This window comes from Mastomys coucha, unplaced genomic scaffold, assembly GCF_008632895.1.
Source record: "Mastomys coucha isolate ucsf_1 unplaced genomic scaffold, UCSF_Mcou_1 pScaffold11, whole genome shotgun sequence".
Classification (NCBI taxonomy): domain Eukaryota; kingdom Metazoa; phylum Chordata; class Mammalia; order Rodentia; family Muridae; genus Mastomys; species Mastomys coucha.
In genome coordinates, this window is record NW_022196893.1 from 5,499,823 (window position 1) to 5,519,827 (window position 20,005).

At 53.6% G+C, this 20,005-nt stretch overlaps 3 protein-coding genes across 3 annotated transcripts; 1 reads left to right on the top strand and 2 right to left on the bottom strand.

Moving 5' to 3' along the window:
* The first annotated feature begins 3,126 nt into the window (after positions 1 to 3,126).
* On the top strand, positions 3,127 to 6,323 carry Them6 (thioesterase superfamily member 6). The gene is made up of 2 exons (XM_031346085.1): positions 3,127 to 3,729; positions 5,396 to 6,323. Exons 1-2 carry the CDS (start codon positions 3,217 to 3,219, stop codon positions 5,504 to 5,506), a joined length of 624 nt encoding a protein of 207 aa, XP_031201945.1. The 5' UTR covers positions 3,127 to 3,216; the 3' UTR covers positions 5,507 to 6,323.
* A 2,073-nt stretch (positions 6,324 to 8,396) lies between these two features.
* Slurp1 (secreted LY6/PLAUR domain containing 1) lies at positions 8,397 to 9,723 on the bottom strand. Its single transcript, XM_031357751.1, has 3 exons — positions 9,639 to 9,723; positions 9,185 to 9,304; positions 8,397 to 8,702 (listed from the first exon to the last, which is right to left on the bottom strand). The coding sequence occupies exons 1-3, from the start codon at positions 9,694 to 9,696 to the stop codon at positions 8,548 to 8,550; spliced, it is 333 nt and encodes a 110-aa protein (XP_031213611.1). The 5' UTR covers positions 9,697 to 9,723; the 3' UTR covers positions 8,397 to 8,547.
* Positions 9,724 to 13,986: 4,263 nt separating this feature from the next.
* On the bottom strand, positions 13,987 to 16,025 carry Lypd2 (LY6/PLAUR domain containing 2). The gene is made up of 3 exons (XM_031357759.1): positions 15,923 to 16,025; positions 14,718 to 14,837; positions 13,987 to 14,274 (listed from the first exon to the last, which is right to left on the bottom strand). The coding sequence occupies exons 1-3, from the start codon at positions 15,975 to 15,977 to the stop codon at positions 14,069 to 14,071; spliced, it is 381 nt and encodes a 126-aa protein (XP_031213619.1). The 5' UTR covers positions 15,978 to 16,025; the 3' UTR covers positions 13,987 to 14,068.
* Positions 16,026 to 20,005: the final 3,980 nt, after the last annotated feature.

Consider the following 20,005-nt stretch of genomic DNA (forward strand, 5'->3'; position numbering starts at 1 on the left):
CTGGGTGGGAACCTGCATGAGGACCCTATTTTTACAGCTAATCCCCCACCCCATCAGTGCTGAGATAGCATGAGGAAGTCAAGATGTCTCTTCCCACCTCCCTCCAGCCTAGTGCACAGCGGGCTTTTTCCAGGTGAGACCAGTCACTAGGGCCTCTGACCCCTCTCTCAGGGATCACAGGCACTTAAAGCTTTAAATTCCTGAACAGTGAGTAACAGAACAAACTGTGGGCTTTGGGTGACCAAGAGGAAGAGGCACAGGAGACACAGAGGGTCAGTGAAGGGCCCAGTTATGTACTGAGCCAGGGGTCAGAACCCGAGTTCCAGAGTCCAGTGGTGGTAGTGGATCTCAGTGGCCAGTAGTGCAGGAATCAGGATGAGGGTGAGGGCTCTCAGATGCCCTCAGCCTTTGTGTATGACCTCAAGTAGGAGTCCCCCCCCCCTTAACCCTAGAGGAAAGTGAGCATGGAGAGGTGGTACTGCTTTTCCAGGCTGCTATCTGAATGAGCCTGAGTGCCAACTTCCACCTTTCCCTCCAGCCCTCCTGGACAAGCTGCCTCCTTCCTCACACACAGACAAGCCTAGCTTGCCCAGGGGGCTGAGTCCAAGGCTCTGGGAGGCCCTGTGTTTTCAGGAGAACATTGAAGATCTAGGACTCTTCCAGCAGAATGTCACTTCCTACTAGAAACACAATGCAGGACCTGGGTCCAATAGCAGCCACGGTGGTGTGTGTGTGTGTGCGCGCGCGTGCGCGCGCGTGTGCAATCCCGGTGGTACTTCTGGTGGTACATCTAGGGAACCTTTTGGTTCCAGCTTGCTGCCTTCTCTGGGGATAATGGATGACAGGACACAGTTTGCAGGACCCTGCCCCACTCCATCTGCTCAGCAGTGATGGGACATCTGCTTGGTTCCAAGCGCTGCTCTTGGCAGACCAACCAATCCAGCAGTCACCGAGGCGTGGCTGGGTTCTCCTTAGCACTCCTGCACACCCTAGACTCACTCCATGCATGGAGTTTCTGCAGGACAGCAGACTCAAATAAATACGAGAAATGTGGGAGTATTCACTTTCTTAACACAAGAGCTGGGAAAACAAAGGAAAGAGGATACCAGAGCTGGCTCGCACCGAATGACCATCCTCCTGTGGTAGACTCAGCCCACTAGGGGCCACACTTCAGCTGCCCCTTAGCCAAGTGTCTTTCTCCCTGTGGTTTGTGCCCACGGGGTGCTGCAGGTCAAGAACGCCCAGAAGCAGAGAGACTAAGAGACTTCACACCCTACCCTCGAGACTTTCTTGCAAGGAATTATTAGAGTTAGGGCGAGGGAAATAGAAAGCAGAAGGTGCCCGGAGAAGTAAGGGGCCCCTGGATGCCAAGATCAAGTCTATGTCCTAGAATGGGTTTCTAACTCCCTCACTGTTTCAGCCAGCAGTGGAGCACCACTCATCTAGCGGGGCGGAGCTATGTGGGGTGGGGTGGGATCAGAATTGGGATGGGCGGGGTCTAGGGCCTGTCAACCTACTGGAGCCCCGCACAGCCATCCTGTGCCTTGTGTTCTCCCTGGTAGCCAAAATGAATTGCTGACCTGCCTCGAGGGTAAACACAGGAGCCCTCAGAGAGCCAAAGGTCCCCAAGCAAAGTTTCTGCATCCAGCATTCCTATTCATCTAGTGCTGGCAGGGGAAGAGGCGTATTGAGCAATCCTTGGCACTGTAGTACCTTCTTCCGCAGACACCGCGGTCAGTTAGAACAACCAGACCCTGCAGTCAGGGTTCAGCTATGAGACAGACATGCTTTAATTATGCATGAAAGTTCAGCGAGGTGTGCTCAGGTCCCTGCAAGAGGACTCTGGCAATGTGGTCCAGGCTAGTGTACGGGAGAGGAAACAGCAAAAGTAGACAGTGTGTAGAGGTGCCAAGAACAGCCAACAGAAAGGCTGGGAATGAAGCATGGTGACAGGAAAAGAGGGGACCCCGAGGTGGGTGCTCACTCACATCCTTCCCTGTCTCAAAGGCCTGGCTACCAGTGCGTGGATCTCTCCCCCGGAGGCACGAGACAGGGTGGACAAAGTAGGTGACAGAAAACCCATTCTCTGAGCATTGGACTTAAGAGAGCATTACTCTCTTTCTTCTGAGGAGCTGCCCCTCCCCAAGACCAGGACAAGATAGGTGTTACAAGTGTAATCAGTATGTGAGGGAAGGGTCTTCCAGTTCTTTGGAGCTACTCTGATAGGCAGTAAGTTCCTTGTCTCTCCGGAGTATTCAAGAGCCCAGGCACTCACTTTGCCATAGCTCCTGGCTTCAGAAGCAAAACTATAAAAGACCTGTGCTCTGGTCAGGGACCACAGAGGACCTACCCAGCCCAGCATGAGACAGCGGAGTGATGCTGACCGGGGTATCTGGAGGGCCATCAGCCCATCCATCCCTGGGCTCCCTACCAGTCACCTGCACACAGGATTATTGCAGAGTCTTGGAGAGGAGAGACAGCCCGACCTTGGGACCTACATTCCACAAACCATGGTCGGCACCTTTAGCCCGGTTGATAATGTCATTTACATTCATCGCACTCCTCACCATGCTCCACTTCTCCTCCATCTTGAATGTTACTTGCATTAAAAGGGGTAAATGGTAGGAATTATTAGGATGCACTTGGGATGATCAAGATTTTTGACTGGAGGGGACAAGTAACTTGGATGCAGACAGACTGAAAGGCACCCGGAAGACAACGAACGTCCCAGGGGCCGTGCGGAAGTGGAATGTCTGGATAGGTTCTCAGCATCCTTGGAGATGCTTTGTCTGTTTTCCTGGCAAAGTTCCTCAGCTACTCCGCAGAAGTTCTGGAATTCTTTGGCTATGCTCATCTGAGCTACTGGATCACTAGAGGGAGCAGGCTTCCTTGTCACTCTTGCACCCGCAGGGCCGAGCAGGGTAGCCAGGTGGCGCTGTACTGACCCACGCGTCCCGCCGTGCCCCGCCCCGCCCCGAGAAAAGCGAAAGCGGCTCACGCAGAGGACCCAGAATAGACCATCGAGGACGCGCACGGGGGGAACCAGGATCTGTGCGCGCGACTCCAGCCGGCGGTGCCGCCGCCTCCAGCGTGCCTCCCCCTCGGACTGCTGGAAGAGTTGGTGCGCTCCGGTCCTCGGAGCTCCCAGGCTCCTGGGCCGGGCCGCAGCAGGCACCTGCTCAGCGGGCTCCTGGGCACTAGGCGCCCGATGCCAAGATGCTGGAGATGTTGGTGGCGTCGCTAGCCCTGGCGCTCGCCTTCTTTGCGCTGCTGGACGGCTGGTACCTGGTGCGCGTGCCGTGTGCCGTTCTGCGCGCACGCTTGCTGCAGCCGCGGGTCCGCGACTTGTTGGCGGAGCAGCGGTATGCCGGCCGGGTGCTGCCCTCTGACCTGGACCTGCTGCTGCACATGAACAACGCGCGGTACCTGCGCGAGGCCGATGTGGCGCGCGCCGCGCACCTGACCCGCTGCGGTGTGCTGGGGGCGCTGCGCGACCTGAGCGCGCACTCGGTGCTGGCCGCCTCGTGCGCGCGCTATCGCCGCTCGCTGCGCCTGTTTGAGCCGTTCGAGGTACACACGCGACTGCTAGGCTGGGACGACCGCGCCTTCTACCTGGAGGCGCGCTTTGTCAGCCTTCGCGACGGTTTCGTGTGCTCCTTGCTGCGTTTCCGGCAGCACGTGCTAGGCACCTCGCCGGATCGGGTAGTACAGCACTTGTGCAAGCGCAGGGTGAGCATCCCCACCCCGATGCCCCAGCCTTCCCGCGAGGAAGACCCCTTTGAAGTTCTGGGCCTGGTTTTATGTTGGAACACTTTTGCACTTTTCCTCTGTGTCCATGGAGTTGCACTTCTTGGAGTCCCCAGTATCTATGAACCAAGGCTTTACAGTTCAGGCCTAGACAGTTTTGAATCTGCTCTCAATCACAGTTTCTCCTGTCTCCCTCCCTTCTTAGAACTGAGATGCTCAGAGCAGGTACCTCTGCTAGGAGTCTTGAGTCCTAGTTCTGTGTGTTCCACAGTGCTGAGTCACCCTCTCTGGTCTTTGGTTTTGAGTATGGGATAAAAGGATGTCAGTTAGAAGCAGTTGCTGGGAATTCTAGTGGACCTGAGGTCCTCTGGCACAGCTTGCAGCTGAGAGGACTGGGGTTGGATTGGCCCCAGCGGACCACCAGCCTTGTGTCTTTCCAAGGTTGGAAGGAGGAGAACCCTGTGCCTACTGGGACCCAAGGCACCTCCCCAGGGTCCACGCCTCCGGCATGGTGGCAGAGCTAGCTCCTGCAGTATAGCAACTGTGACCTTGGAGACAGCCCGAGTAGTGATGGTTGCCAGGGCAGGCTTCTGTTAAGTACCAGAGCATGCCCCACCCTATTGTTCTCTCCTGTCTTGGACAAGTGCCTCCTCTAGAGTATAGGATGACCTTACATCAGTGCTTAGGGGCTGTGTAAAGGGAAACACAGGCTCGGAGTGATGGTGGCCATTCGCCCAGTCCTCCCAGCAATTGGTGACAGAGAAGACCCTCCCCTTGCTTTCTCTCTTTATCGAGTCATGAATTCCTATGGGCTGTTTGGTACTGGTTGGTAAAGTGCATGTAAGGGGTGAGGGGACTGGAGGTGCAGCCACAGCAAGCAACAGCAGTGTGGAGGAGGCCAACGGCAGCACCCTGGCGACTCAGCTCAGCTGGAGGCCAGGGGTTGGCTGGAAGTTTCCATGGTTACTTGGGTCCCAGGCAGAGGCAGATAATGGTTCAAGACAGGCCAAGTCTGGGGTAGAGTTCTGTAAGCTGAGGAACTATTCTGGGGCCATGTGCCAGGATGGGGTATCTCTGACAGTAAATTGTGCTCAGAAAGGGCCCAGACTCTAGGCCAGTAGTTCCTGACCGCTGTGTGGCACTCACTGTGAGAAGAGAGCATCTATCCAGCCTCTTCCCTCCCTCAACCCTCACTCCTGACCCCTCAGTCTTCATCTGCAAGAACTCCTGGGCAGCAACTTTGTCTGGCACGCTCCTGGAGGAGCATCTCCCCACCTTCCTGCTCTTCTCTAGACAGCTGGTGGTCTGTCACCCAGCCAGCCTCACAGGTTTTTGCCTGGTTCTGGAGACAGACACTTAAAGCATGGTCGTTCCCACCCTCCCACCCTCCCGTGAGGCCTTGGCAGAAGGAGACGGAGGTAGAAAGAGCTCAGAAGGAGAAAATAGGTTAAAAGGGCTTAGGAAAGCCCTGGACAGATGTCATAATTTGGGTGTGGTTCCTGCAAGGTCACAGACTAGAGTATGCGAACAAGCAGAGGTCCAGAGGCAGAAAGGCAGCAGCCAGGTCACTTGCCCCTTTTCTGTGCCTCTTGCTCAGTGCATAGCGGCAATGGGCTCTCTGAAGCCTCCGCTTCCTGTGTCCCTGCAGGTGGAACCCCCTGAGCTGCCAGAAGACTTGAAGCATTGGATCACCTACAATGAGACCAGCAGCCAGCTGCTCCGTGCCGAGAGTGGCCTCAGTGACCGAAAGGACCAGTGACCGACACATCTACACCTTCCCTGCCCCACCTGTCAGCCAGTTCACTCCACGGAAATGGGCCGGCCGCTTGGGGTGCACTCCTAACCAGAATGGCCTTGGACAAGCCTGGCTTCTTTTTACCCGCTTGACACTTGCCCCTGTGCTTGCCTCATTTTGGGCAGCTGGTGGGGTCGATATTGTTGTCCTGGCCCGGCTCTGCCTCCTGGGTCCCTATAGCAAAACTGTTCTAGTGTGCCCGGATGCACAGGTCCTGGAGCAGAAGGGCGAGCAGAGCCCAAAGTCAGGCCTGCTTGTGGCTAAGCAGGATAGAGTAGTCCTGGGCGTGGCTGGGGCCTGCAGCTTACTCAGGGACAGTGAGCCATCTGGAGGGTCACCTTATAGCAGGGAAGCTAGACCAGAACCAGCCCTAGGGCCCCTGAGGACACAAAAGGGCAAGTGGATGCTGGTCATTGGCTAAGATTCGGTGATCCCCACCACTCTTAAGAGGATATACATACCCTGTGTAGGCAGGTCACCAAGGCAAGGAGTCCTGGCGTAGGGGGTCCCCATGACTATGCCTAGCACCTGTCCTATCAGCTCAGGGAGAGGCCAGCTGCTTGAAGCTAGGAACTGCCTCCTTGCTACCTCTCTGGGAACCACACCTGGAGCCAGAGCCAAAAGCTTCAGCGATGCCCTGACCCCCCGGCTCCTGCACCCTCCTCACCCCCACCCCCACCTTCATCCCCCACGCTGCTGTGCTTGCCTTAGTGCTGTCAAGGGGAGAGCTGCAATCCATTTTATTTAAAGAAAGCACAAGATTAAAAGAGTTCTCAAGGCGTGTATGCTGGGGAGGTTCTCCTTTCCAGAACCCTGCCACCCCTGTAACAGACCTACCCACTCCCTGGATACGTCTTCTGGAGGAATATGGATGTCAGAGTGTGCCCAGGCTTGTGGGCGCCTCTGCACTTAGGGCTAAGCCTGAGGAGGCAGGGGATTGAGGCCAAGAGTGGGCAGCTGGCTAGAGCCCCAGCTACTGCCTTGGTCCCTTCCTTGTCTACCCGGAGCCTAGTAGCCCTGCCGCCCTAGTCGTGTGCACCTGGCCTGTCTTTTCTCTTTCCTTCCTTAGAGTCCCAGGAGGGCCCTAGGAAGTGAGGAGGAAAGTGGGGATACAGGCACCGCGGGGCTTCTCATCCCCTTCGTGGGCAGGGAGACTGGGATCCTGTGGACTTGGAGCAGGTGTTTTATGGGGGTGGGAAGGTCTGTGCTGTACCCAGCTCAGTCCATAGGCCTGAGGGCCTAGGAGAGAGGGCACTCAGATTCAGGCAAGGGTGAGAGGTTGCACAGCTAGCCGATAGTGTGCAGCTGGGAAAACCTGTCCAGTACCTCTGCTCTTCCATTCCTGAAGCTGTAGGCGTGTGGGTACTCAGTGTCTTAATTCCAGGGGCTTTGGAAAAGGGTTTTTCTCTTTCAGGTTTAGTAAAGGGCAGGAGATGGGCAGTATTAAAGGGCCAAGGGCATTCTGGAGGGTGGGAGTCCGTGAGAAGGTTTGGGTGGACCATAGCAGGTATTGAGTGCTGCCGGACAGTCTCTGTTGGCACTGGGGACCAGGTAGCTGAGCCCAGCTTGTGGCTTTTACAGCCTAGCCCCTCAGGTGCCAAGGCACAACTCTCCTGCCTCCCCACAGCCCTCCCCCCTCCACCCATGGACTCAGTACTAGGCTTGCTTGATAAGGTTCTTCCATTCCCACCTCTCTGTCTCAAGAGGCCCGAGGCAGTACCCCAGTTGCTCCACTGGGGGGTGATATCTGTTCAGTCTCTACAGTGCCCTGGAGTGCCCTGGCCTCTTGCTCTCTGAGGCTCTCTGAAATTCACAATGCAGGGGAATGCCCCCCCCCCAAGGGGACCTTCAAGTATGGAGTTGGTCCTAGATGTGGTCCTAGCTGGTGAGACTTAGAAGACCAGGTGGGCAGCACACTAAGTTGTGGGGAAGAGGTGTTTCTCTCAGAGGTCCTGAGGTATCCTGCATTGTCCTGGTCACTCCCCAAAACCCTTGCAGTCTGTTGGGCAACCCCCTAGAGTGCCGTGGCCGCCTAACTGGGAGATTCCAGGAAGTGCTCCATGATAACTGCATTAGTGCCTGGAGCCGTTCCAGCCCCACAGCTGCCACAGGCCTCCCAGAGAACAGAACACTATGGAAGGGACAGCAGGAGACTCTGCTGGGAAAGGGAAAACTGCAGCCAAAGGGTCAAAGGCTCCTGGGTCCTAAAGAGCTTGCGCTCCTGGCTGGAGAGTCAGTACCTGCGTGCACCCCGTTTGGTTCGTCTACCTTCAGGAGCAGCCCCGGCCACTGCCCTTGGGAGGTCTCTCGAGTCCAGCATGGCATTGGGTCTGTAGATAAGTGGACATTGGACACAGTCTCATTTGACTCCTCAGCTGTCTCAAGGGAATGGGCAGGCCATTGTAAAAGAGTGTCTGTATGTGAGTGACAGATTTATGGAGAGGGAGACTAGAGTATCGAAACCTCTAGGTTTTGAGTACCTCCTTCTGTGATCTATTGTGTTCCTAGCAGATCTGGACAGACCACCCATTCACAGAAGCAATTGGATTCCAACCTCTTGTTTCCATTCTAGGACAGGATTTTAGGGTGCAGGGGGAGAATGCTGGGGGAGGGTTTCCCGGGCTTAGGAACCTGCCCTGGGTTGAGATGGGCTAGTGTGCAGGAAGGGTGACCCAGGGGACCTTTCTCCCTCTAGGTTTATGTCTCTTCATCTGGATATGAATTAAAAAGAAAACCTTGCATAAGAATGAGGGTCAGGGGGCCTGGTATGTGCCAGAAGACAGCCTATCTTCCCTGCAGACTAGCACTTCGGGTTCCCAGGGAACCCCTTGTCCAACAAGAACAGAGAGGCCCCTTTGCCCTTGGCTTATTTTATTTTCCACAGGTTTGAGTGACCTGAGGCTCAGTGAGCTCTGCTCACAGAGCCAGACATGCAGAGATGATTGCAGGCAGCACCGGGCCCTGCCAGGAGAATGGATAGAGGAGGAACGAGGCTCCCTGTGTGGCTAGAGGCCTGTCACCAAGCCCGGAAACCCTGAGTTGCAGAGGTCACGGAAGCAACAGAAGACAGGATGGGCAACTCCAATGCCATCAGGGTCGGTGGCCAGGCAGGAGCTGGAGCAGGAGCGGGTCACCATGGGACTGTGGTTGAAGGGGAACTCTGCAGGGTGGGCAGACATCAGAGCCCAAAGTCACTGCAGCGCCTGTCTGCCTCAGCACACCCTTCCCACGGTATCCTGCCATCTCCAACCCCTACCCAGCAGTGGCACATATATTCAGATTAGCACCAGCCTCTGTGGAGCATGCACATTACCTGGTCCTAAGTGGGGACTCTAGCCTAAGCCACACTTAGCATATCTGGGCACAGCCAGGGTTTAAGCCAACCGTTGCCTTCTACCCACCCCCATTCCCCATATCCCTAATGCCACTGTCTTAGTGCAGATGCTTGAGGGACTATACATCTGTGGGCACCATCTTTAAGGTGTGATACCATCAGCACCACCAATGCACACACACACACACGCACCATTTCTGCCCCTCTGCCTTCTAGGCTGAGCAAAAAAGTGGTGGATGAAAGGGAGCATGGGAGAGGCTCTGACACCAGGTAGACCCCCCCAAACACTTGCCTGAACCCAGCCTTACCTGCTTCCACTGTCTCCAGTACAGTCTTACAGGCTGTGTCTTCCAGCTTGCACTCAGCAATATTCTTGCATGAGTTAATGGCCGTGGGCTTCTCACAGGTATAGCACCTGAAGGCCTCACCTAGCAAGGGTTAGGGGTTCACAATCTCACCGCCTAGCTCCACAGGCCCATATTGGAGCCAGGTAGGTGAGAAAGAAGACCTCCTGATATACTTCCAAGACTCAGATGCCCAAGACAAGTGAACACCACAGCCTCCATCCATAGCTTCCTCCCTGAGGAACAGGCTATGACCGAGACTTCTGTCCCAGAAGCAAGTTGAGACCTAAGACCTAGGAAGCTCACCAAGGCTCCAGAGGGTGCCTTGGCCACAAAGTACCTCTCTCCCATTAGGAGATGGGATAAACTGAATCCCACAGCAGAGTTACCCCTGCTAGCCTCACTCCTAGCCACTCACCGTAGCCCATGCTCCAGGCCGCCAAGAGCAGCAGCCACATGGCCCAGCGAAGGGTCATTCTTCAATGCTCAGGAGCTGGGAGCCCTGGCTGGCCTCATATTGAGGATTTATACTCAGCCTCCGGCTTCGGCTCCTGGGTGTTGGCAGGACCAGAGTGACTCAGTAGGGAGGCACAGAGCTGGGGATGTGGGTGGTGGATGGGAGCCATCATCACTTACCATCCCAGGGTGGGGCCCCTCCATGGACCTTTTGGGAACCTCTGTCTGGGAGTCTTGGTCCTGCTTATGCTGGCGCATGTCCAGTACTCAACACCATGCCCTGCTGTCCCAGGACAGCTCCAACTGAGCTTCTGATGAGCCTCTTGCCTCAGCTATGTGAATGAATCCAATAGGCCAGACAGCCCAGTCTTGAGAACCCCTGAGGTTCAGGTACAAGGCTGCCTTAGATCTGCCTGATACTGGGAACCTCACTGTATCCCCATCTGCCTAAGACCGATCTACTGTGTGCCCAGATGTACAGGCTGAGCCAGTGTGTAAAGGAGGGAATGCCTGATGAGGTATAGGTGCTATGAGGGCGGAGGTGGATGTAGGGTCTTAGGCTGGCCCCTCCATATCCATTGCCATTCCTTTGACCACTAATGAATGGCTTTTAGACCAACCTTGAGCTTCGTGGCTTTAGTCCTGACAGCAGAACTCTACCTACTCTCCTGGCCTGGTAGTCTCTTCTGGCTTCTTATGCCTTTTCCTGTGCTGGGCCTTTCATGTTGTGAGCACACTGGCCATTTTCCTGTGCCATAAAGACCATCTAAGTCTTCGTCCTCATAACCCTCCCCAGTTGAGGTCTCTTTGGTTTTTGGTTTGGTTTTGTTTTGTTGTTGTTCTTCAAGGTTCTAATGAGTGATCCTGTGGATGGATATGGGGGTAGGCAGATGGAAGGATAGAGGGAGGGAGGGGAAGAGGGAGGGAGGACAGAAAGGTGGGTGGATAGATGGATGAACAGATGATGGGGTGGGTGGGTGGAGGATGGGTGATAGACAAGTGGAGAGATGGATGCATGATAGATGGATAATTGACTGCATAGATGGACAGATAATACTTGGCTTTAACAAGTGACAATAGATGGGTGGTTGGCAGCTTGCATGTGTGTCTCTGTAGGGAGCTGGTGAGTGGTCCACCCCTTACAGACTCTGTAACAGCAGAATCACAGCCTGACCTTGTGACAGGCTGCAATGGAGAAGGAGCCCTGGTCCAGGCACCTAGGAGGCATGAGCTTTTCTCCTGGCCTTTCTGCTCTTTTTACAAGTGGCCCTGGGATAGTCCCCTTGTCCTTCCAGACCTTGGTTTCTTGTTTATGGATTGCTAGGGCAGAAATGGCCTGGCACTGCAGGGAGAAGCCAGTTGTACAAGGTTGGTATAAAAGTAAAGAGAAGGTGTGGCTTACAGAGGGAGGGACTGCAGTTCCTACAAGTCAAATAGTGGGGCCACTCATTTTTGGGGCTCTGTCCACAGGCCACACCCAGAGGTTGGGAGAGGAGCCAGGGAAAGTCTGGTTCTGAAGCCTGGGAGACTGAGCCTAGCCCTGGCCTGCTGGGTGACCCAGGCCTGTTCACCGGGTGCTCACTCTAGAATACCTTTCCTTTATCTGTAAACAGGGTAGATGAACATCTATAGTACTATGCTCAGCAAAAATGGTTCTTGATGGCCCTTTGGACAGAAGTGCAAGTGAACTTAGAGCCCAGGGTTGGGGAAAGAGTGTTCATGAGCAGTGTGGGCTTGTATTCTTAGGACAGGAGACACTGGCATGAGACTGACCCAAGGCTGCCTGAAGGGACCACTTGTCCTGGCTCTGGAAAGGAGGGATGACTTCATGGGTCAGTGATGGCAGGGGAGGTGCTGGGTGGAGCAACATCCAGGAAAGGGCACGCAGCATCCTCATTGGGTGACCATGCCCTCTTCTGGCTCCTGATTGGTAAGGCCAGGAAGGCAGCACTGCTGGGCAGGGCAGAATTTATGCCCTTGTTTGGCAACTTCTTTGTGTGAGTCTGCACCCTTGTCCCTGGTCCCAGGCGTGGAACCAGGAGACCAGGTTTGGACCCAGCACAAGACAGTGTGTGACTTGGAGATCTAGCTCCCTTCTTTGACCCTGCGACAGGGCTTCTCCGTGGACCTGAGTGCAGCAGGTGCTGTAGTGTGGCCCTGGGCCAATCATTTCTCCTCTCTAAGCCAGTCTAATCTTTAAATTGGAATGATGACGGTCCCAGCCCTTGAGGTTGCTGGGATGCTGAAGTGAAGGGATGCATGCAAAACCTGCCCAGGCCAGGCAAGACTGTCTGCAGAAACCAACAGAGGCTTTGACAAGATCCCCTCATATCATCTCTCTTGTGAACTGCCACGACAGGGACGCCTACTTCCTTCTCCAGATCCAGCCAGGCACCTGAGGAAATCACCAGCTTTTGTGCAAGCTGGAGCCATGGCCTCTGCCTGTTCCCTCCCATCCAGCTGCCTACTGTCCAGCCCTAGCTGTCTGCCAGACCACCCTGTCTGTTTCTGGGAGCCCTGCTCCTTCTCCTCAGCCATACCCTCTGTCTTCCACTAAAAGGCACCTGCTAAAATGCAAATTGCACCACTTGCTTCTCTTCTCAAAAAAATGTTCTCTAGATTTCTACTACCTACTGGACAGAACGCCCCACCCACAACTTGATGCTCACCCACCCTTCCTGACTCCTGCTGTAGCATCAGCTTGGCAAGTGAAGGAGCATCTTCCCATTTCTCTAAATCCCTTTCTACTCCTACCCCGGACCTGGTCATGCTGACTGTTGAGAGCATTTGTTGGAGGAGGGAGGGAGGAAGGAATGGAAAGAGGATGTATGCATAGATGGGTACTAGAGAGAACAGATCAATGAGAAGAGGGTAGACGGATGAGTGGAAGACAAAAATGATAGGTGGATAGATGTAATGATGGGTGGATAAATCAACATATGGATGGTTGTAAAGGAGGGTGGACCGGAGGATAGTGGACAGATGATAGGTAAGATGGACAGGATGGGCAAGTAGATGGATGGATGAATGAATAGATAGATTAAAGAATGGGTAGAAAACAGAGGCAGGAGGGTCAAGAGTTCAAGGTCATCTTCAGCTACATAGTGAGTTTGAAACCATCCTAGTCTGCACGAAACCCCTGCCTCAAAAAATGGATGGAGAAGCATCTAGATAAAGACTGGCATAGGAAACCGTCAGCCTGGGGAACGTGACAGCTGGAAAGTCACCTTTGGTGATGAGGATGGGATATAGGACAGCTCTGAGAGTGTGCAGGCAGCTGGCTGGGAAGGTACAGGAAATCTCCATCCAATGGCTAGCTTGGTGGTGGGTAGCAAACAGGGGTCTACATGTATCACATATAACATCCTTGAGTTACATACGTGAGGTGAAAGCATCACACTGTGGGACTGTCAGACTTCGGTAAAAGTGGACAGTGCGCTCCACTCATGCGCACACAGACAGCAATGACTGGAGACAGCGGGTTATAAGAGGAGAAAGAAGGCAAGAGGCCACCACCACCGAAGACATACAGTTGGAAGGGAAGTAAGAGGGGGTGACCAGGAGGAACTAAGTGAGAAAGTCCAAGGTGATGATGGGACCATGCCCCCTGTGGACAAGTCAGAATTCAGAATCACATCCCCGAGATGTGGGTATCCAAGCTAGGGGAAGAATCATAGATTTTAGTTATCCTCATTCTAGAAGTCTACCCCTGTTCTCTGTTCAGAGGCCTCCCTCCAGACAAAGAGTAGTAATGCTTGGAATTGGTTGCACCCTAAGACTTGTGGTGGATCTCACCAGACTGTTGGAGCCCTGTCCTCAGAAGCTGGCCCAGGACTGAGGAGCCCTACAAGAGACAAAGATGGGGGCTCCCAAGTCCCAAGAACAGGGAACCTCCTAGGTAGGTCTTCAGTCTTCTCTTTTCCAGGTATGGGGTATCTTTAATGACACCTGGTCATGGCACACTAGCCTGGGACCAGAGGGTCAGCCAAGCCATATGCAAGTCCCCACACAGCCTGCCCCTGTAATGGAGAGAGGCAGGTTCTAGCAGAGAGGGGAGCCTTTCCCAGTGAGCTTCTCCTCTAGCCCGGCCTCTGACCACTTACCAGGCTCCCTACAGGTCCTAAGACCTAGAAGGCAGCAATCTCTTGGTCTGCATGGTGCCCCAAACCACTGTCCTTGCTTATGTTACGAAACTTTAGGAGACAGGAGAGACTCACAGAGATAGGGTTGGAGTCAGAGATGTAGCAAGGATGGCCCTCTCCCTGCCCACAAAGCAGATCAGTACCCAGAAACGAGACTCAGGAGACTGATGCAGGTGGTTATTGTATTTCTTCTAGGCATTAGAGATCCGGGATGTCAGGGACAAGGGGGTGGAGCCAGAGGGCCATGGCTTTACAGCAGGACATCCAAGAGAAAGATAAGTGCCAGGGCAAGGATCAGGCCACCAGGACTGCCCAGGCTGGGTGCCCCGTCCACGTTGCATAGGTCAGAATTGCAGCAGGACACTGGCCGGGTTTGCCCAATGCCATCCACATCTGAAGGCTCACACTTGCTGGCGCAGGACTTGGTTACCGTGGAGTCCCCCAGGAAAGGGAACACTGTAGGATGCACAAATTGTCAACTAAAGGGCCATTCCTTTACTGCCTCTGTGCCTCATGCTCAGGGGCCACCCACTCTGGGATCACCCATTCCACTAGTCTAGATTCCCCTTTCTCCAGGACCACTGAAGCCTGTGATGTACAATGGACACCTATGGCATCTAGAATTGGTCTGTGGGGGGATCTGTATGTAATACAGAATGTAAAACCCAAGTTGTAAGACAGTCAGTCCTTTACAAGGACTTCCAGAAAAACTTCAGGGGCCTCCCATGATGAAGGGAGAGGGGACGGGGGGTGTGGCTGATGGCCAGGACAGAAAGTCTCTTAGCAGAAATGGTGAGATGATGGCATAGGCTCTGTGGGGACCCAGATGGTTAGGGACCCGTGGTCTGAAGGGGTTAGGACACTGGATCCCAGTTCTGTCCCACCCAGATCCTACTGACCAATCTCCCGGGAGTAGAGTGTAGTCTTGCACATAGTTTCATTGATGTGGCAGGGGGTGATGGTGACACAGTCAGACGCACTCACAGGATCCGGACAGGTATAGCATAGTAAGGCCATAGCTAGGAGAAGAGAGATGAGAGGGCAGTGAACAGGTCTTCCTGTCTCAAAACCCCAAAATGTCTCTAGCCAATGCCCAACTCTGCCACTAGCTAGGGACCTGATGCCCACTAACCAAGCTCAGGGGAGACACCATGACCATTGAACCAGGGTCTTAGAGAATGTGTCCCTGGAACAATGGGCTCAGCCTGCGGCCAGGATAGGGACAGCTGATTTGGAACGATCACCAACATACACACACACACACACACACACACACACACACACACACACACACACCACACAACCACAGGCCAGTTTTAAGCAGACATTGTTAAGACAGATGCCCTTGCACTTCCTCATCACCAACTGCCTTTCTGCTGAAGTGCTGCTTGTCCTGGAGTCAGGCAGATAGGTCCTTGGAACACTGGGTAGGAGCTGCACCGAGGAGTTCACAGCCATTACCTTGGCAATGGTGACCTTTCTGAGGGGAGGTTTACAGGAATAAAGCCTGGCTGGAAGGCACTGTACTCCATCTTACCAGCATCCCAGACCCAATCCCAGAAGCCCCAGTAAACCTAGCTTGTCTCCAAATAATCCAGATACACAGGGAAGTCACCCACCCACCCCCCCACCCCCCCACACACACAGACAATGACCTGGTAGGGCGTCTGCCCCTGGCCCAGTCAATCTCTCCAAGAACTGTATGGAACAACCTGGCTTGAGCCCTCACCACTGAGCATATAACTGGCTAAGAGTCAGCATCATGTCGCCACTTGTTCTCCTAAACCCTGAGTCCAGGGTCACCCCATCTCTGGACATTCCTGGGTGTCCTTCCCCCCCATCTACATCTCCATTGGACCCAGAGTCCCAGGCCATTTGGACCAGCATCCAAGATCTCCCCTCTTCTCCTGCTCAAAGGCTTTCACTAGCAAATGTGCCAGTATCCCGAGACTCTCCGCTGGCACCTAGGGCTTTGGTGTTGGCTTCTGCCCACCTGGCCAGTCCTGACTCTGCGTTCTTCCTCTCTGAAACTCCCCCATGTGGAGCTCTCAGGACAGTCCTGGGTACCCCAACCCCTGCCGTTCCCATGCTCCGTCATGCTCACCAAGCTCTCCGAAGGTGCCCAATATCAGTGCCAACACCATCCAGGTCCCCTGCATGGTCAAGGTGCTCACTCAGGCCTGCCCAGTGGGGATGCCGAAATGCCTACAGCGGTGGTCTGACCGGTTGGCTAAGCAGATTAGAGGAGGATCATATTTCTGGAGGGCCTGCCCTGCTTCCTCACCAACACCCCATTCCCCAGGGCTCCCTCGGACCCTACCCAGCCCTCTCAGACTGTTTGAGCTCCACCCCTCAAAGCTGCTGTTCCACCCTTCCCAGGCCCCTCTACTCCCTATAAGATGTGGGGTGTCTTTCTTTTCCCACTGGGGAGCCTTCCACACCACCCTGCAACTCCTATCCAAGGAAATCTTCCAGTTTCCTCCCTCTGGGACAGGTCAGGGGTCTTCAGGCTGCACAGAATGGGACAATGGAACTTGGGGTCTCCTGCACTCTCCCAGGTGTGCTAAGGACCATTTACCTTGGTCCTTCTCCAGAGTTATGTCCAGGCAGCTCTCAGATGGAATCTTTCCAAGATGATCTTGCCCCTCCCAGCTCCTCTGAAGTGATCAGGGGGAAGGTGGGGTGTGACAAATTGCCACTGACAACCAGCCCAGAGCTTACTCAAAGGCCTAAGGAACAAAGGCAGAATTCACTTGATCAACAGGAAGGTTTCTGGAGGAAGGGTGAGATGGAGGGGGCCCAGGGTTGCTTTGGGGGACACTATTTCATGTGTCCTGGAGCCACTCTGGGCTTGACTGCATACCTTGGTCTCAAATGGCTCATAGGTTGATCTTAGGCAGGGTTTTCCTGAGCCCCTCCACCTCCTCCTTCCTCCCTCCACTGAAGGTCAAGGGATAGGAACGGCAACTCGCAACCTGTGGGTCGAGACCTCTTCGGCAATCCTCTATCTTTAAAAAAATACTTACATTATGATTTATAAAAGTAGCAAAATTACAGTTATGAAGTAGCAACAAACATAATTTTATGGGTCATGGGTCAGGGTCACCACAACCTGAGGAACTGCATTAAAGGGTAACAGCATCAGGAAGGAGGAGAGCCATTGGGTTGGAGAAAAAGAACTCTGTCTCTCTGTCTCTCTCTGTCTCTCTCTGTCTCTCTCTCTCTCTCTCTCTTTTTCTGTGTGTGTGTGTCTATCTCTGTCTCTCTCTCTCTCTCTCTCTGTGTGTGTGTGTGTGTCTCTGTCTCTGTCTCTCTGTCTCTCTGTCTCTCTGTCTCTCTGTCTCTCTCTCTCTCTCTCTCTCTCTCTCTCTCTCTCTCTCTCTCTCTGTGTGTGTGTGTGTGTGTGTGTAGAGTGTAGTGTCCTTGACCCAGACAGGATGTTATGACAGGGGTCCCCATGACCTGCCAGCACCTGGCATGACCTGATGTCCTACAGGCATCTTCCTAGAGTACCTTGTCCCCCTGAGACATGTAGGGTGGAGGCACAGCTGCCTGCCTGAGCCTTTGCTAGTGGTAAAGGTCACACTGTTGTTGGGCTGGTGTCTCTTTGTCCAGCGCCCAAACTTCACTCCTATCCCGGCTTTGCTCTGGCTACCCCACAGCTAGGATTGTCCACTCTTGCCTCTGCCCTCAGGAGCTCCACTGGGATCTGGCTCCACCCCGTATAGGAAGTCCTCATTTGCCTAGGCTCTGGACTGTGCTTCCCAGGGCTTTCTAGCCTAGCATGAGTCAGATGCTCAACCTGCCAACTGTATTTTTCCTCATGACAGTTCTGGAGGGACAGAGCACTAATTAATTTTAGTGTGGATAAAGAAACTAGGTTCTGAGAAGTTAATTGACTAAGACAAGGTCACCTAGCAAGCTGGGTGGCATCCCAAGCCTGTCTGACTTTGCTAATCATTCACCATGGATGGCCATGACCACACAGCTGTGGGGACGGATGTGCTGAGATTAACTGGATTAGACAGTCCACTTTACACCCATGTGTGTCCTCAGGTCAAACCCAGTCCCTCCACTGCACCCAGCTCTCAGCTCAGCTCCTTCCTGTCCTTGGGCCCAGGGCCTCCAACTATGCCTTACCCTATGGAATATACCTGGCCCCTAAGTATCACTCGTAGAGTTTACACCCACCCAAGTTATGCCCAGGAAGTTCCCATCTTGGGGCAGGGAGGAATGTGGCCTAGCCAGGGTCTGGGCTGGCTCGGTCTGGGAGCCCTCTGTTCTGAAAGGGTCACATCCTTTCCCTTTTCAATTCCAGAAAACTTTGAATCAAAGCTTAGCGTGTGACCAGGGTCAAGGCTCAGAGTGTAACCTGATCAAGACTCGGAGTGTAAGGGAATCAGGGCTCAAAGTGTTCCCAGGATCAGGGTTAAGCCTATAAACAGGATCAGGGCTCAGAATATGATTGGAATCAAAACTCAGACAATGACCAGGATCAGGGCCCAAAGTATGAACAAGACCAGGTCTCAGAGTATAACCAGGAATAAAGCACAGTGATTAGAATCAGGGGTTAGTATATAACCAGGATCAGTTCAGAGTGTGACTGGGGTAGGCCTTGGGTGTGTCTAGGAGGACTTCTATAACACTGCTACTCTGTTGGGGCGTTGCGGCTTCTCTTCTGGGGCTGCTGACATTGAGAAGTCACGCTGGAGCTGGGTTCAGGGTCAGATCCCACCTTTCAGCCCCTCTCACACCGTACAACTACTGTTTTCTGCGCACACTGGGACTCTGCAGGGGAGATCTTCTCCAGAATGTGTCTAGACTCCTTCCCTCTGTGGCTGCAGCATGACTGAGATGGGCTGTACTGTGACGTGGTGGACAGGGAGAAGCCTGTGAGCAGGGACTCTGCACTGACTTCCGTCTGTCTCTCAAGGTAATGGAGATCAGCGGCAGAGACCTGGCTCTGAACATCTGGGAAAGGGTACACTGCTTGCCACCCTGAGCCCAGGACAGCCTATGGAGGAAGGTCTGGATGGATGCTCTTTCAAGTTCAGGAAAGTCCTGCCTCTGCCTTCCCTGTCTGTGGTTCTTCCTTTGTCCTCTGACACCATCTCCTAGGACCATCCATACCCTGTGAGTACCTCTGCTTTGTGGGCTCATGCCCTGGCCTCATCAGGAGAGCTGGTCATGCTGGGACCATTTGTAATCCTGTACCCCACCTACAGCTACTCAGAGTTATGTTGGCCATACTCAACTTCAACCCAGAATGTTCCATTGTGGGAGAAATACCCACATGCCTTTCTCCCCTCCACAGGCTCACTGTCCCTGGAATCATAAACCACCCTAATCCTTACTACCATCGTACAAGTTTTCCTGGAGGCTTCCAGGAAGTTATAAATATGGCAGTAATTGTAGTTTAACTCAAGCCTATCCCAAAGGACTTCTGGAGTACTCAGAAGAAACCATTAAAGATCACTCAACACTCAGGCCTCTGGCCACAGATTCCCAAACCTCACTTCAGCCTCCCAGACAGCCATTCTCTTGAAAGTCTGCCTTGAGACCTCTGATTTTACAAATCAGTCACCTCACATGGTCATGATCATACAGCAGTGGACATTAACTGGATTAAACAGGAGACAAAGGCATCTACTGAAGCAGCATCCAGCAAACGCTGGGGATACTTCAGACCCTGCCAATTGTCTTCCATGGAGCAGCACCGGAGGCCACACCCTTCCTACAGGCCCCACCCACTGCACCTCTCATCAGGTGCTCTTAGCATGTGTCATAACCTTGATAATAAGAGTGACGGGGCTCTGTTTTGTCACCCTCTCAGCACCCCCCTTTCCTTGTATGCTTGTCCTCTGACCATTTCCTGTGGCACTGCCCTGTGGGCACATGTGGAGGGTGGTGCACTTCTTGGCATATAGAACAAATATTTCCTTCTTGGTCTTCTGTCTTTCAATTTTGTTAACAGCCTCCTCTCCCAAGTCATCCTGTGTAACCCAGGCTGGCCTGAACCTTCATTCCCAGCCTCCCATGTCCTAGGAAGCTTCCGTGTGTATTATTTAATAGATTCTTGTATAGTAATTTATAACTCTCAATTTTGCATCTCATTTATCTCTCCTTCTTCCTTCTTCTTCTTCTTCTTCTTCTTCTTCTTCTTCTTCTTCTTCTTCTTCTTCTTCTT